Source organism: Eretmochelys imbricata, chromosome 22 (assembly GCF_965152235.1).
Source record: "Eretmochelys imbricata isolate rEreImb1 chromosome 22, rEreImb1.hap1, whole genome shotgun sequence".
Lineage (NCBI taxonomy): Eukaryota > Metazoa > Chordata > Testudines > Cheloniidae > Eretmochelys > Eretmochelys imbricata.
Window position 1 is genome coordinate 8142414 of NC_135593.1, and position 13078 is coordinate 8155491.

The 13078-nt window shown below is 46.4% G+C and overlaps 2 protein-coding genes across 2 annotated transcripts in view; one reads left to right on the forward strand and one right to left on the reverse strand.

The window, feature by feature from the left end:
* Nucleotides 1–1020: 1020 nt before the first annotated feature.
* LOC144278380 (transmembrane protein 45B-like) lies at nucleotides 1021–5782 on the reverse strand. Its single transcript, XM_077839636.1, has 4 exons — nucleotides 5599–5782; nucleotides 4148–4357; nucleotides 2617–2801; nucleotides 1021–1242 (listed from the first exon to the last, which is right to left on the reverse strand). Exons 1-4 carry the CDS (start codon nucleotides 5780–5782, stop codon nucleotides 1021–1023), a joined length of 801 nt encoding a protein of 266 aa, XP_077695762.1.
* Nucleotides 5783–10139: 4357 nt separating this feature from the next.
* The window catches only part of ST14 (ST14 transmembrane serine protease matriptase), a 93834-nt gene continuing 90895 nt past the window's right edge, over nucleotides 10140–13078 (forward strand). The window contains exon 1 of the mRNA XM_077839732.1: nucleotides 10140–10353. The gene's annotated coding sequence lies outside the window, so the exon portion shown is untranslated. The remainder of the gene's footprint in view (nucleotides 10354–13078) is intronic.

Genomic DNA, 13078 nt, shown 5'->3' on the forward strand with positions numbered 1-13078 from the left:
ATTTCTTCTTAAACCTGTGACTTTTACTAAATGTAGCGCTCTGTGATTTTTGTTAACACCATGACAAATCTGCAGCCCATGTTGTTTGGGGGGCAGGAAAATCCTCCTGGCTTCTAGGAAGGAAGAGACTCCAGCGTGGAGTCAACATTTTCCATGTTATCCGTTTGCAGTAGGAGTGGAGTATAGGAACTCATGTCGAATGTCGAACTCCCAATTTTTCCCTGTCTGCCATATATCTTCCGTCTCTCAATGCAACTGTAACAGATTAATATTGATACAGGCATAGTTAACAAGCTATGAGACAGCCTCCCAGCTTCAGGAAATGAATCAAGTGAGAGAACTAAGATTTATATGACTTTTGCATAATTTTTAATCTTCAGGGTTAAATTTTAACAAGGTCCTGTTGCGTGATGAGAGGCAACCCTTCACAAACAGGTCCTAAATTGACGATCCAACTCATGAGCCAGTGCTGAGTATACCATGTATGGGATAGCCAAGTAGCCATGTTTTCTTCAGGATACCCTAGGCTCATCTTGCCTGTCTACAACATGTAACTCAATAGACTGGATATTCCGTACCAAACTGTGTCTGGAGGGAATTTACATTTTGGCAGCAGTGAAGCAGTTAAATGTCCCCTCTTGTTGCTGCTCTAGCGTTTAAATAAGTTCAGAAGGGGAGCATGTTCAGTGTGTTCTATTTTAGATTGAGCATCTCAAGTTGCTACGTTAGGGGCTTGTTTGCCCATGGAGTAAGTGGATATAACCACCGTTGACATCAATGGCTAGGCAGTGCTGGAACTGCTGCTTATTACACCAGTCAGAATCCTCTCCCTCTCCCATCTGTTGTCTCTCATCAGATACATAGATGATAAACTCTGTGGGGTGGAGGCTATCTTTTTGTTAGGAATGTGCACAAGGGGGAACCCTGATCCCTCACTGGGGGCCTCTGGGTGCTACCACAGTACAAATAACGGGAGTTCTTTGCCCACTGTATATAAGCAGATCTGTTATCTGTTGTGTGTCACTGACACAAACCAGGGCTCATGACGGTCATATATGCACAGACCGTTCTCCCACCGCCCGGCCCCACTACGTACCAGTACACGATGAAGTAGCTGATGATAAAGAGGAGGAGAGCACCTAGATAGTGCCAGCTGAAGCACATGGTGAGGAACATGATGTTTCCATGATCAGTCTGGTCCCAGCCTGGCCCGCCCCATGGTGGGTACAGCACAAACCCGATCTAGTTAGAATAAGTGGTGATCTGATGAGCAGGCCAGCTCCTCCAACACCCCATCCTCTCCTTTATTACACGGCTTCAGTATCGAATATGGATGCACTGACCAAAGGCTCCCCATTGTGCTCTAGTGTCTGCCTAGGAGATTGCACTCCTTTTATACCTGTGCCTTCCTGCAGCTTTGCACACCAGTTTGACCTGCTGATTATGCTATTCTAACATGCTGTCTTGGGACTGCTATAGGAAACCATCCAGACACTTCAAGGAATGCAGAATTTGCTTAGTGACCAACTACAATGAGTGTATTGCACTGGGTCCTTGTGTGCATCCAGGTGAAATTTCCAGTGTGTTTTTAATCTGCAAAGCCTGATATGCTTTGGGTCCTGGCTATGGAGACAGCTCATCTATCTGGGGTACTAACATTAGTATAGTAATGGGGGAACTATCCAGTTTTTCTTTATCTTCATAACACCCCTCTGAGATAGGGAGGTATTAATATCCCCATTTTACAGATGGGGAGTTGAGGCACAGAGACACTAAGTGATTTGCCCAAGGTCACGCAGGCAGTCTGTGGCAGAGCAGGAGATTGAGTCCAGGTCTCCCAAATCCAAGGCTAGCACTTTAACCACTAGCCTATCCTATTTTCCCAATGCACCATCCTGTCAGCTGAGATCATCTGAGGTGCTTGTCCTGACGGTCCTTACCTTTGAGTTTAGTCAGAAGGGGGCAGGACTTAGGTCTCCCTGCTTGTCTGACAGAGCCCAAGGCTGCTGACCTCGAGGGCACAGTGCAAGACTTGCTTGGCTTCTAGATGAGTCCTGATTCTATTACATTGTGAATGCTATAATGTAAAACAAAATGACCAACATTCCCAGGCTGAGCCGCTCTTACAAATGTTGTGTTTTTTTTTTCTACAAAATCAGAGGTAAAGTTTTCAGAACCAGTGTGTACAGTTATAACCTGGAGGGAGAACTGCTGTAACCCAGAGAGGAGCTGTAGCTGTGCTGGTCCCAGGATATTGGAGAGGCAAGGTGGGTGAGGTAATATGTTTTTATTGGATCACCTTCTAAGCTGGTGACAGAGACGAGCTTTTGAGCTTACACGTCAGATCTTGATCTGAAGAAGAGTTCTGTGTCAATTGAGAAACTTGTCTCTCACTAACCGAAGCTGATCCAATAAAACACATTACCTCACCTCTCTAATAATCTGGAGAGAGAACTTAGTAAACAACGCATCATGGCTAAAATGAATTTAAGTCCAAGTCTGACAGTTGTAGATCATGATGGTCCCTTTTGACCTTTGAGTCTGAGTGTTTTACCCCTTTTTTGCTCTCCACTATAGAGTCAGTCAGGCTGAAAGTACAGGATAACAATTACTAACCTGCAAGAACCAGGATCCTTGGAGAAGGAACATGGTCGTCCTTAAGAGCTCCAGGACTGGGTTATCTCGCATGAACACTTCCAGAAGGGAGCAGAAGGCACCACCAAATATGGCAACGAGCATCAGTGAGTGGATGTGCTGATCCAGCGCAAGGCGGTGATGGGCATGAAAATAAAAGAGAAAACCTGCCAAAATTCAAACCAAATTGTGCTAATACTGCTTAAATGGTTAGTGAAGAACTGGATGCAAAGAGCCAACCAGTGACCCTGGAGCCTAGGTTGCGGTTGATGAGACAGATATTTTCCCTACCTTGTGCACATGTAACTGCTATGTATTTGGATAGGATAGTGCAGTTCACAGGGAGGACCTATTGTTCTGAATGGAGATGTTGCCACTTAAAAACTCGAGGCAAGCAAGTAAAGAGAAAATGTCTGGGAAAAGCCAGGTCCTATTGTCCAAATGACTATGAGGCAAACAGTCTGTCCCCAGTTGTCTAGGCAAGTCACTGATAGGTGACTGTAAGTCAGGTTTTTGAAGTACCCTTCTTCCTGTAAATAACTGACGGTTCTGAATCCCACTGTTTTGGAACAGAGCTTTGTGTCTTTCTTCCAGTGCTGATGCCTGAGTTTCTGCCCATTCTTTGAAAATATGTTTTCTCCCTCTTTTTTTCTTTTGACAATGAAACTCTGCCCATGTGCCCAAATGTTTTCCAAGTTTCTCTCTTAGCCATTGATTTGAAATGAGCCAAGAGCCTCCACTGAAATGGAAGTCTCAAGAGAATAATTTACAGATGAGAAGGATTTTTATAATTGTTTAAGCCACATCGGCCTGGTCTACACTTAACATTTAGATCGACCGAGCTGTATCGCTCAGGGATGTGAAAAAATTCACACCCCTGAGCACCATAGTTAAGCCAACCTAATCCCCAGTGTAGATGTGGCTAGGTCGAGGAAAGAATTCTTCCATCGACCTAGCTGCTGCTACGCGGGGGGTGGATTACCAACATAGACAGAAAAACCCCTTCTGTCGATGTAAGGAGCATCTATGCTCCAGCAGCATAGCTGCAGTCGTGCCCCTATCGTGCTTGTAGTGTAGACGTAGCCATAGTGTTGCTGATGGTCTGAAGAGTTAACAGGATTTTTGAAACCTGTAAGACAGAGATCCCCAAACTGTGGGTCGCACGCTCCTGAGGGAGGCACAGAGGAACGGTTGGAGGGCGCGGCGGGGCCTGAGCCAGCTCCCACAGGGGGTGGGGAGGGAGCACCGCCCTGTTCCGCTCCCAGCTCTGCTCCAGCCCTAGCTGCGGCCGCAGCCTGCCCGCTGCTCTGCACTTGGCCCTGGTCCCAGCCCCTGGCTGCGGCCCTGGCCTTGGTCCCCTTACTCCTGTCTGCATCCACTCCAGGCCCTGACTTGGGGGGTGGGGGAGGGGGCATGACCCTAAAAATTTTGGGGACCACTGCTATTAGAGCTTCTGACTCATCTGTTTCCTAGGCTGCTGTAGCCTTTTGTCAGAAGTGCGGTTGCTACTAACCTTCAACACACAGCGCCTGCGAGAGCATGAAGCGATCCAGCCCTGGGGGCAGCCCAAGTGGGAGGGGGATGAGAATATCCACTAGGCCAGAGAGGCCATAAGTGAAGTACATGGTTCCATGTGTCCAAGTCAGCAGGTCCACCCACTTGTGATCCTGGGTGTAGAGATGCAAATGGGGGCCCTCGGGAATAAACTGTCCAGCAAGAATCCCTATCCAACAGGAAAAGGGCCAGTGTGAAGGGAGGACAGGATCCAAGTCACTGAGAAAGCTATTAGCACTTAACCACCTTTCTACTCTAGGTTTGGCACATAGGCGAGTAAAGGATCAGAATCCAGGCGTTGGGCAAGGATCCCCTTGCCCCAGCCTTCCAGCTCTGCCTGTTTTGCCCCTTGCCCTGTCGTGGTACAGGAAGGCAGGTGCAGCTGCGACAGAGGTAAGTATTAACCTAGACATGACATGGAGTCAGCACTACTGCCAGGCATAGCGAGACCTCTTGTCTTAAGTCTGCAAATGATTTACAGTGCATCTGCCTTCTTTTAGCTTCAGAAAGATCTGTTACTGTTCAAAAACCCAACATGGCCTAACTATGAACTTTAACTGGAAGACAGGGCAGGCTATTGGAGCCTGCTGAGCAGATCCTGCCTGCTTTCCCATTGTCTATAGGTAGGGCCCTACCAAATTCACGGTCCATTTTGGTCAGTTTAACAATCATAGGATTTTAAAAAATCATAAATTTCCTGATTTCAGCTATTTAAATCTGAAATTTCACGGTGTTGTAATTGTAGGGCTCCTGACCCAAAAAGGAGTTGTGGGCGGAGTCAAGGTTATTGTAGTGGAGGTTACAGCACTGCTACCCCTACTTCTGCGCTGCTGCTGATGGCGGCGCTGCCTTCAGAGCTGGGCAGGTGGAGAGCGGCAGCTGCTGGCCGGGAGCCCAGCTCTGAAGACAGCGACCCGCCAGCAGCAGCGCAGAAGTAAGGGTGGCCTGGTACGGTATTGCCATTTTTACTTCTGTGCTGCTGTTGGCAGGGTGCTGTCTTCAGAGCTGGGCACCCAGCCAGCAGCCGTCACTCTCCCGCTGGCCAGTTCTGAAGGCAGTTCTGAAGTAAGGGTGGTAAGACCGTGACCCCCCCTAAAATAACCTTGCAACCCCCCTGCAACTCCCTTTTGGGTCAGGGCCCCCAATTTGAGAAATGCTGGTCTCCCCCGTGAAATCTGGCCTGTTGTATGCTCTTACCCTATACTATGCAGATTTCATGGGGGAGACTAAACTTCATGGTCAGTGACGTGGTTTTCATGGCTGTGAATTTAGTCGGGCGCTATCTATAGGAGGAAACTTATTTGGTGCTCATTATTCTGATCGACAAGTGTGGGCGCTGACACGTCAGGCAGCTGGGGGAATGATGCACTGCTACTAGCTGAAAGGAAGGTAATGAGCTCCAGTCCTTACCCACTAGAGCAATGATAACTTTGCCCAGCCCTTCCAGGAGCTCCAGATACTGGTACCACTTATTTTTGCTGATGTTTTCATTCTTCCTCTGCATGAGATACTTGATGGGGTGTTTCACAGACCACAGGACCCCAACAGTCAGGAAGTAACACCCTGGCAGGGCATGACCTTCAAAGTTTTTCATCTCTGAGAGCCATGAAAAGAGAGAGCCATCAGTGTTGATGCTGGAAAGCAAATGAGGTGTTTTTTGATGCTCTTAATTACACAGATAACTGTGATTTGTATTGTATTACAATTATAAATTGCTCATTTGTAACTGGCCAGCAAAATGAGCAATTCTTCCCAGCCTATTCATAAAGGGGTGATTGTTTTTCAAAAGTCCTGAGCACCTACAAATCCTATTGATTACTTCTACCCACCCAGGTTTGAAAATTTAACCTGAATAATCAGGATTTTTTGTGTAGGGGTAAGACTAATTCCCGCCTCAATGTTTTCCTCTTTTTCTGAGATCCTAGCCAGGTTTCCAGCCAACACAATCCTAGAGAGTAAAACGTCACTGGATTTGGAAAGGTTATGTTTAAAATAGTTTATGGGGACTTTGGCTCTGAAGCCAGAATGGGTTATGGCTTTGCAGGTGGCAATTATTTCATGAGAAAGATGCTGTTATGATGGTTTTTTTCCATGCATGTTTCCAGGACTGATGATTTTCTAATGACGTGGAAGAGCCGGTGAATAATGAGGTGACCACTTGTATTATTATTATTTAAATATTCTAGCCAGTGTAGGTAGGACTGTGTACGGTTAAGGTTGGTCGAACACTTCCTAGTTATAAGACCCTGTTTTCAGTTGCTTATAACTTTGCCAGTCTTTAATAGTTTGAGCTGAAATTTGCCATTCTAGGTGTCTACCTCAGGCTGAATTTTTGGGGGAAATTTCAGGTAAAACAGCTGGGTCATTTTTGAGAACGAGATTAGGAAGAAACGCATTTTGCCCATTTAAAAAAAAAAAAAAAAATCTTACCACTGTTTTGTTGAGAAGCTGTATTCCCCTGTGATTTGGAGCAAGGACTTGAAATTTAGCAGGGGGAGCTGTGGGTGGTGGCTGTGGTGCCAGAGATAGGCCTTTGGGCAAACCTGTGAAAATGCATCCAAATTAGCTCAAGTTAGAAGTCTCTGGAAAATCTCTGTTCACACACGTGCAGCAGAGACTTGTTAGAGTCTAGCAACTAAACTCTTCAAAGATTCTGTCTACACAGAGCACACACCATCCTGTCACAGCTCGTGGTGCTGTGTGGACTACGTGCCATCCCCAAAGAGCCACTGAGCAAGCGTTGTCCTTGGGGCAGCCAGCTCTGGGCTGGACTTTCCCTGCAACTGCTCTTCTGTCTCCACCACCTGCTATGGTGCCAGGTACCAGAACTGAGAGCTTGGTGTCTTTTTAGCTAGGCCAGGAGGAGGAGGAGAGAAAATTTGGCAATATTGTAAATCAGGAGTTTCTTGCCTAGGCAAGAAGAACAATAGTCTTATCTGACCATCTTAGTTTCTGTTCTTGGAGAACTGAACCTCTCACTCATCTGTGGTTCCTCAGACAAAGCATCCTACACAATGTCAGCTGTTTTCTAGGATATGTCTACATATTTCCCCACAGCAGAGCCTCAGAGCCCATATTTACAGGCTTGGGCTTGAGCTACGGCACTAAAAATAGCCGTGTAGACATTCGTGTTCGGGCACTGAAGCCTGGGACGGAGGGTGGGTTTCAGATCCCCAGTTCCAGCCCAAATCTGAACATCTACATTGCTTTTTATAGTGCCATAGCATGAGCCCTTGTAGACCTGGCCTCAGAGACTCGATGCTGCAGGGTTTTTTTTTATCATGTAGACATATCCTCCTTGTATTTTCTTCCTAGGTGACATTCAGGACTAGGTCGGTGGACCATATTTTGGAGTAAACAGATGAGGATAGTTTCTCTGATTTTTGAGGCCAGGAAGAATTAATTATTATTAACCATTGCAGGCCTATTTGTCACCTGTACCTCTCCCATTCATAGAATAATAGAATCATAGAATATCAGGGTTGGAAGGGACCTCAGGAGGTCATCTAGTCCAACCCCCTGCTCAAAGCAGGACCAATCCCCAATTAAATCATCCCAGCCAGGGCTTTGTCAAGCCTGACCTTAAAAACTTCTAAGGAAGGAGATTCTACCACCTCCCTAGGTAACGCATTCCAGTGCTTCACCACCCTCCTAGTGAAGAAGTTTTTCCTAATATCCAACCTAAACCTCCCCCACTGCAACTTGAGACCATTACTCCTTGTCCTGTCCTCTTCTACCACTGAGAATAGTCTAGAACCATCCTCTCTGGAACCACCTCTCAGGTAGTTGAAAGCAGCTATCAAATCCCCTCTCATTCTTCTCTTCTGCAGACTAAACAATCCCAGTTCCCTCAGCCTCTCCTCATAAGTCATGCGTTCCAGACCCCTAATAATTTTTGTTGCCCTTCGCAGGACTCTCTCCAATTTATCCACATCCTTCTTGTAGTGTGGGGCCCAAAACTGGACACAGTACTCCAGATGAGGCCTCACCAATGTCGAATAGAGGGGAACGATCACGTCCCTCGATCTGCTGGCTATGCCCATACTTATACATCCCAAAATGCCATTGGCCTTCTTGGCAACAAGGGCACACGGCTGACTCATATCCAGCTTCTCGTCCACTGTCACCCCTAGGTCCTTTTCCGCAGAACTGCTGCCTAGCCATTCGGCCCCTATTCTGTAGCTGTGCATTGGGTTCTTCCATCCTAAGTGCAGGACCCTGCACTTATCCTTATTGAACCTCATCAGATTTCTTTTGGCCCAATCCTCCAATTTGTCTAGGTCCCTCTGTATCCTATCCCTGTCCTCCAGCGTATCAACCACTCCTCCCAGTTTAGTATCATCCACAAATTTGCTGAGAGTGCAATCCACACCATCCTCCAGATCATTTATGAAGATATTGAACAAAACCGGCCCCAGGACCGACCCTTGGGACACTCCACTTGACACCGACTGCCAACTAGACATGGAGCCATTGATCACTACCCGTTGAGCCCGACAATCTAGCCAACTTTCTACCCACCTTATAGTGCATTCATCCAGCCTGTACTTCTTTAACTTGCTGACAAGAATACTGTGGGAGACCGTGTCAAAAGCTTTGCTAAAGTCAAGATACAATACATCCAATGATTTCTCTTCATCCACAGAACCAGTAATCTCATCACAGAAGGCGATTAGATTAGTCAGGCATGACCTTCCCTTGGTGAATCCATGCTGACTGTTCCTGATCACTTTCCTCTCATGTAAGTGCTTCAGGATTGATTCCTTGAGGACCTGCTCCATGATTTTTCCGGGGACTGAGGTGAGGCTGACTGGCCTGTAGTTCCCAGGATCCTCCTCCTTCCCTTTTTTAAAGATGGGCACTACATTAGCCTTTTTCCAGTCATCCGGGACTTCCCCCGTTCGCCACGAGTTTTCAAAGATAATGACCAATGGCTCTGCAATCACAGCTGCCATTTTCTTTAGCACTCTCGGATGCAACTTGTCTGGCCCCATGGACTTGTGCACGTCCAGCTTTTCTAAATAGTCCCTAATCACCTCTTTCTCCACAGAGGGCTGCCATCTACTCCCCATGTTGTGATGCCCAGCGCAGCAGTCTGGGAGCTGTCCTTGTTCGTGAAGACAGAGGCAAAAAAAGCATTGAGCACATTAGCTTTTTCCACATCCTCTGTCACTAGGTTGCCTCCCTCATTCAGTAAGGGGCCCACACTTTCCTTGGCTTTCTTCTTGTTGCCAACATACCTGAAGAAACCCTTCTTGTTACTCTTGACATCTCTTGCTAGCTGCAGCTCCAGGTGCGATTTGGCCCTCCTGATTTCATTCCTACATGCCTGAGCAATATTTTTATACTCTTCCCTGGTCATATGTCCAACCTTCCACTTCTTGTAAGCTTCTTTTTTATGTTTAAGATCCACTAGGATTTCACCGTTAAGCCAAGCTGGTCGCCTGCCATATTTACTATTCTTTCGACTCATCGGGATGGTTTGTCCCTGTAACCTCAACAGGGATTCCTTGAAATGCAGCCAGCTCTCCTGGACTCCTTTCCCCTTCATGTTAGTCCCCCAGGGGATCCTACCCATCCGTTCCCTGAGGGAGTCGAAGTCTGCTTTCCTGAAGTCCAGGGTCCGTATCCTGCTGCTTACCTTTCTTCCCTGTGTCAGGATCCTGAACTCAACCAACTCATGGTCACTGCCTCCCAGATGCCCGTCCACTTTTGCTTCCCCCACTAATTCTTTCCTGTTTGTGAGCAGCAGGTCAAGAAAAGCTCCCCTCCCAGTTGGCTCCTCTAGCACTTGCACCAGGAAATTGTCCCCTACGCTTTCCAAAAACTTCCTGGATTGTCTATGTACCGCTGTATTGCTCTCCCAGCAGATATCAGGAAGATTAAAGTCACCCATGAGAACCAGGGCGTGCGATCTAGTAGCTTCTGCGAGTTGCCGGAAGAAAGCCTCATCCACCTCATTCCATTGGGAGGAAACCAGTGAAGAGTTTACCGAGTATTTTTACAAAGCAAAACCCAGACAGAGAGCAAGCACATGCAAGTCACCCTGGAACAGCCAAAGTCTGCTGGCTACAGCACTCACCTGGGATGCTAGAAACTCTGGTGCAAGTCTCTGGTCTGCATCAGGCAGCACAGAGACTTGAAGCTGCGTCTCCCACAGCTCGGGTGAGTGTCCACCCCTGCAAGCTATTGATGTGTGTGCATGTCCTAGCTCAAGGAATTGGCGTTTTCCATTGAAAAACCACGATCGAAAAATGCCCGATCCACTCTAATAATAATACCTCGGAGCAGTAAAAAAAAAAAAAAACCCAAAAGCTTTTCTGAACGCATTTAGTTTTCCAACCAGCAGTTGTGAGCCTTATAATCATTTCAAAACAACCCAGTTATGATGGTCTAGCCTTGCTCTTGTGATAACCACCTCAAACTCGGACGATTACTGTTTTGCAATGATGCGTATTATTTAGCAGAGATGATTATAGCAGCTTTCCTGAAGTCTGTAAGATCAGAACCAAAGTGCCCATATCAGAAGGAAAGTGGGACCTGTGATGCTTCAGAGATTGTTCTTGTCTGATGTAATGAACCTGTACCAGATCTTTAAAGGCTGGGTCCTTGTTTGTAATTTACTGAGTGCAGTGTTTAAAAATATAAAAATCCCTCTCTCATGGGTTCTTCATCTGCTCACTCCTGTGATCTCTGCACTGGTATTCCTGTTGCTAACCTCCTTGGTCTCTGACTCAGAATTTAACCCATTAAAAAGCTTTTGTATTGCAAGGGCTTTGTACAGTATTCTACCTATTCACCTCCCCACCCCAAAGCTCTTTCCTAGGGTTTCATTCAACGCGGTGGAAGTGTCAGATTCTTTTAACTAACTTTATAACTTCAGTGATATTTCTCTTTCCTTTATTTACTGCTTGTAAACCTGATGCAGAAGGAGGCTTAAAGTCATTTTTTCTGGAGATGGGGGAGTTTGATGGATCCAAAATATTGGTCATACTCTCCGTGTCTTCCACCACCACATAGATAAACTCTCTATTTCCATCCTCAACACTATACATTTGCTTGGGGGCTTGAGGGAGACCCCCCCTCCCCCAAGAGACTTTGGGGAGGTGAGGAGAAGGCATATAACTGCAGGAATTGCCGTGCCCCTGGACTCACTCCCAGGGCCTTTTCCCTCCCCAAGGACCTGCACTCCGCCTCCTACCAGCGAAGTCTGGATAACGGACCTCCCAAAGCTCCGTGGTGTCCCCACTGTGACCATCTCTTTGGCATCCAAATGATGCTCCCCTCTCTGATCCATCATCAGTTTCCAGTCTGAGTGGCCCGGCCCCACATAAGTACCTAAGTTGATAGTTACAGTCCCCATTGTGGGATGAGGAGGAGGAATTTACCTGTGCTGCCCACGCCGCTCTGCTCATGGTCTGTCCTCCTGGCTGCAGAGAGCAGGGTGCATCTGCCCTCCTTGATCTCAGGATGCTGTATGAGCTACGGCAGGCTCGGGGTTGTTCACCTGGTGATAGGGTGGAGAATAGACAGGAGCAGCCATGTGGATGAACATTCCAAAGATCAAAATCTCTGGGTGTTCCCTTCTTTTGCAACATTTAATCCATATAATTGCTGAATCTTCTATAATCTCTTTCCCCACATTTATGGTCTTTGTATTACTGAGATTTCCCAACGTTGCTTTCTCTCTCTAATTTAAATGTCATTTGAATGTTATAATTTTTTTAATTAACTTCTCGCCCTAATTTTTCTTTGTGGCATAAAGGAAAAGTGGGGGAACACGTACGGTTTCTTGTTGTTTTTTAACCTTAGAAATACCAGGAATGGCTTTGGTGGAGTATCTCTGGAAGGTTTTGGGTGTTTGTTTAATTGAGTGGGCAGGGGGACTGAATCTTTAACAAATGTTAATAACTGAAATTAAAGAAGTGATGACCATTTATTTTTGGTAACTCTTTTTTTTCTTGTAAGGATCAAGGTGAGGAGAGAGTTTAAACAGAAACTGCTTGGGTAATGGGCAAATGTTGTAAGAAAGCATGGAAGAGAATGTGAGGGTTGAGTATAATGTATTGCCTAGTTTGAAAGAGTTTTTAAAGCAAGACCTTTAAAGCAAAGACATAACTATCCATGTGTTGGAAACCAGCAATCAAAAGCTAAGTTCTTTGATCAGCCTCATGATATGGCATCCATGCTAGCCCTGTACAAAGTGTCCTCATTTTATGGTGGACTGGGGCAAGATGTCCCCTTCGCTGGCCCTAGTTAGTGTTCCTGGCCCCTCATCCTGACCCTCCTGTCCCCTACCCGAGCATGCTGCTCCACTACCCAAGCAGCTCACATCTCTCAGTCACTGCTTGGATTATCACTCTGCTGATCAACAGTCAGAGAGACAACAAGGAGTCTGGTGGCACCTTAAAACTAACAGATTTATTTGGGCATAAGCTTTCGTGGGTGTAAAACCCTACTTCTTCTTCAGATGCATTTTTTTACCCACAAAAGCTTATGCACAAATAAATCTGTTAATCTTTAAGGTGCCATTGGACTCCTCGTAGTTTTTGTGGATACAGACTAACATGGCTACCCCTCTGATACCAGTCATAGAGAGCAGACATCCTTCATGGATTGCAAATTCTATTGTCTGGATTACCCAGTTATTTTTTCATAGAAGTTGAAAGGACTTATGAAGAGTCCCTCACTGAGGGACGTATGTTCGGGCATGTCTTCTCTGAACCGTTAACCTGAGTTCTTTCCCAGGTTTTAGCCCAACCGCACCCTTTACCATCCACGCAGAAAAACCACCCACCCAAGTTTGGAGGTGCTTTAAACGCAGGCTAGTTTACTTGGCTGGGGATACTGAATGAGGGAGGCAACCTAGTGACAGAGGATGTGGAAAAAG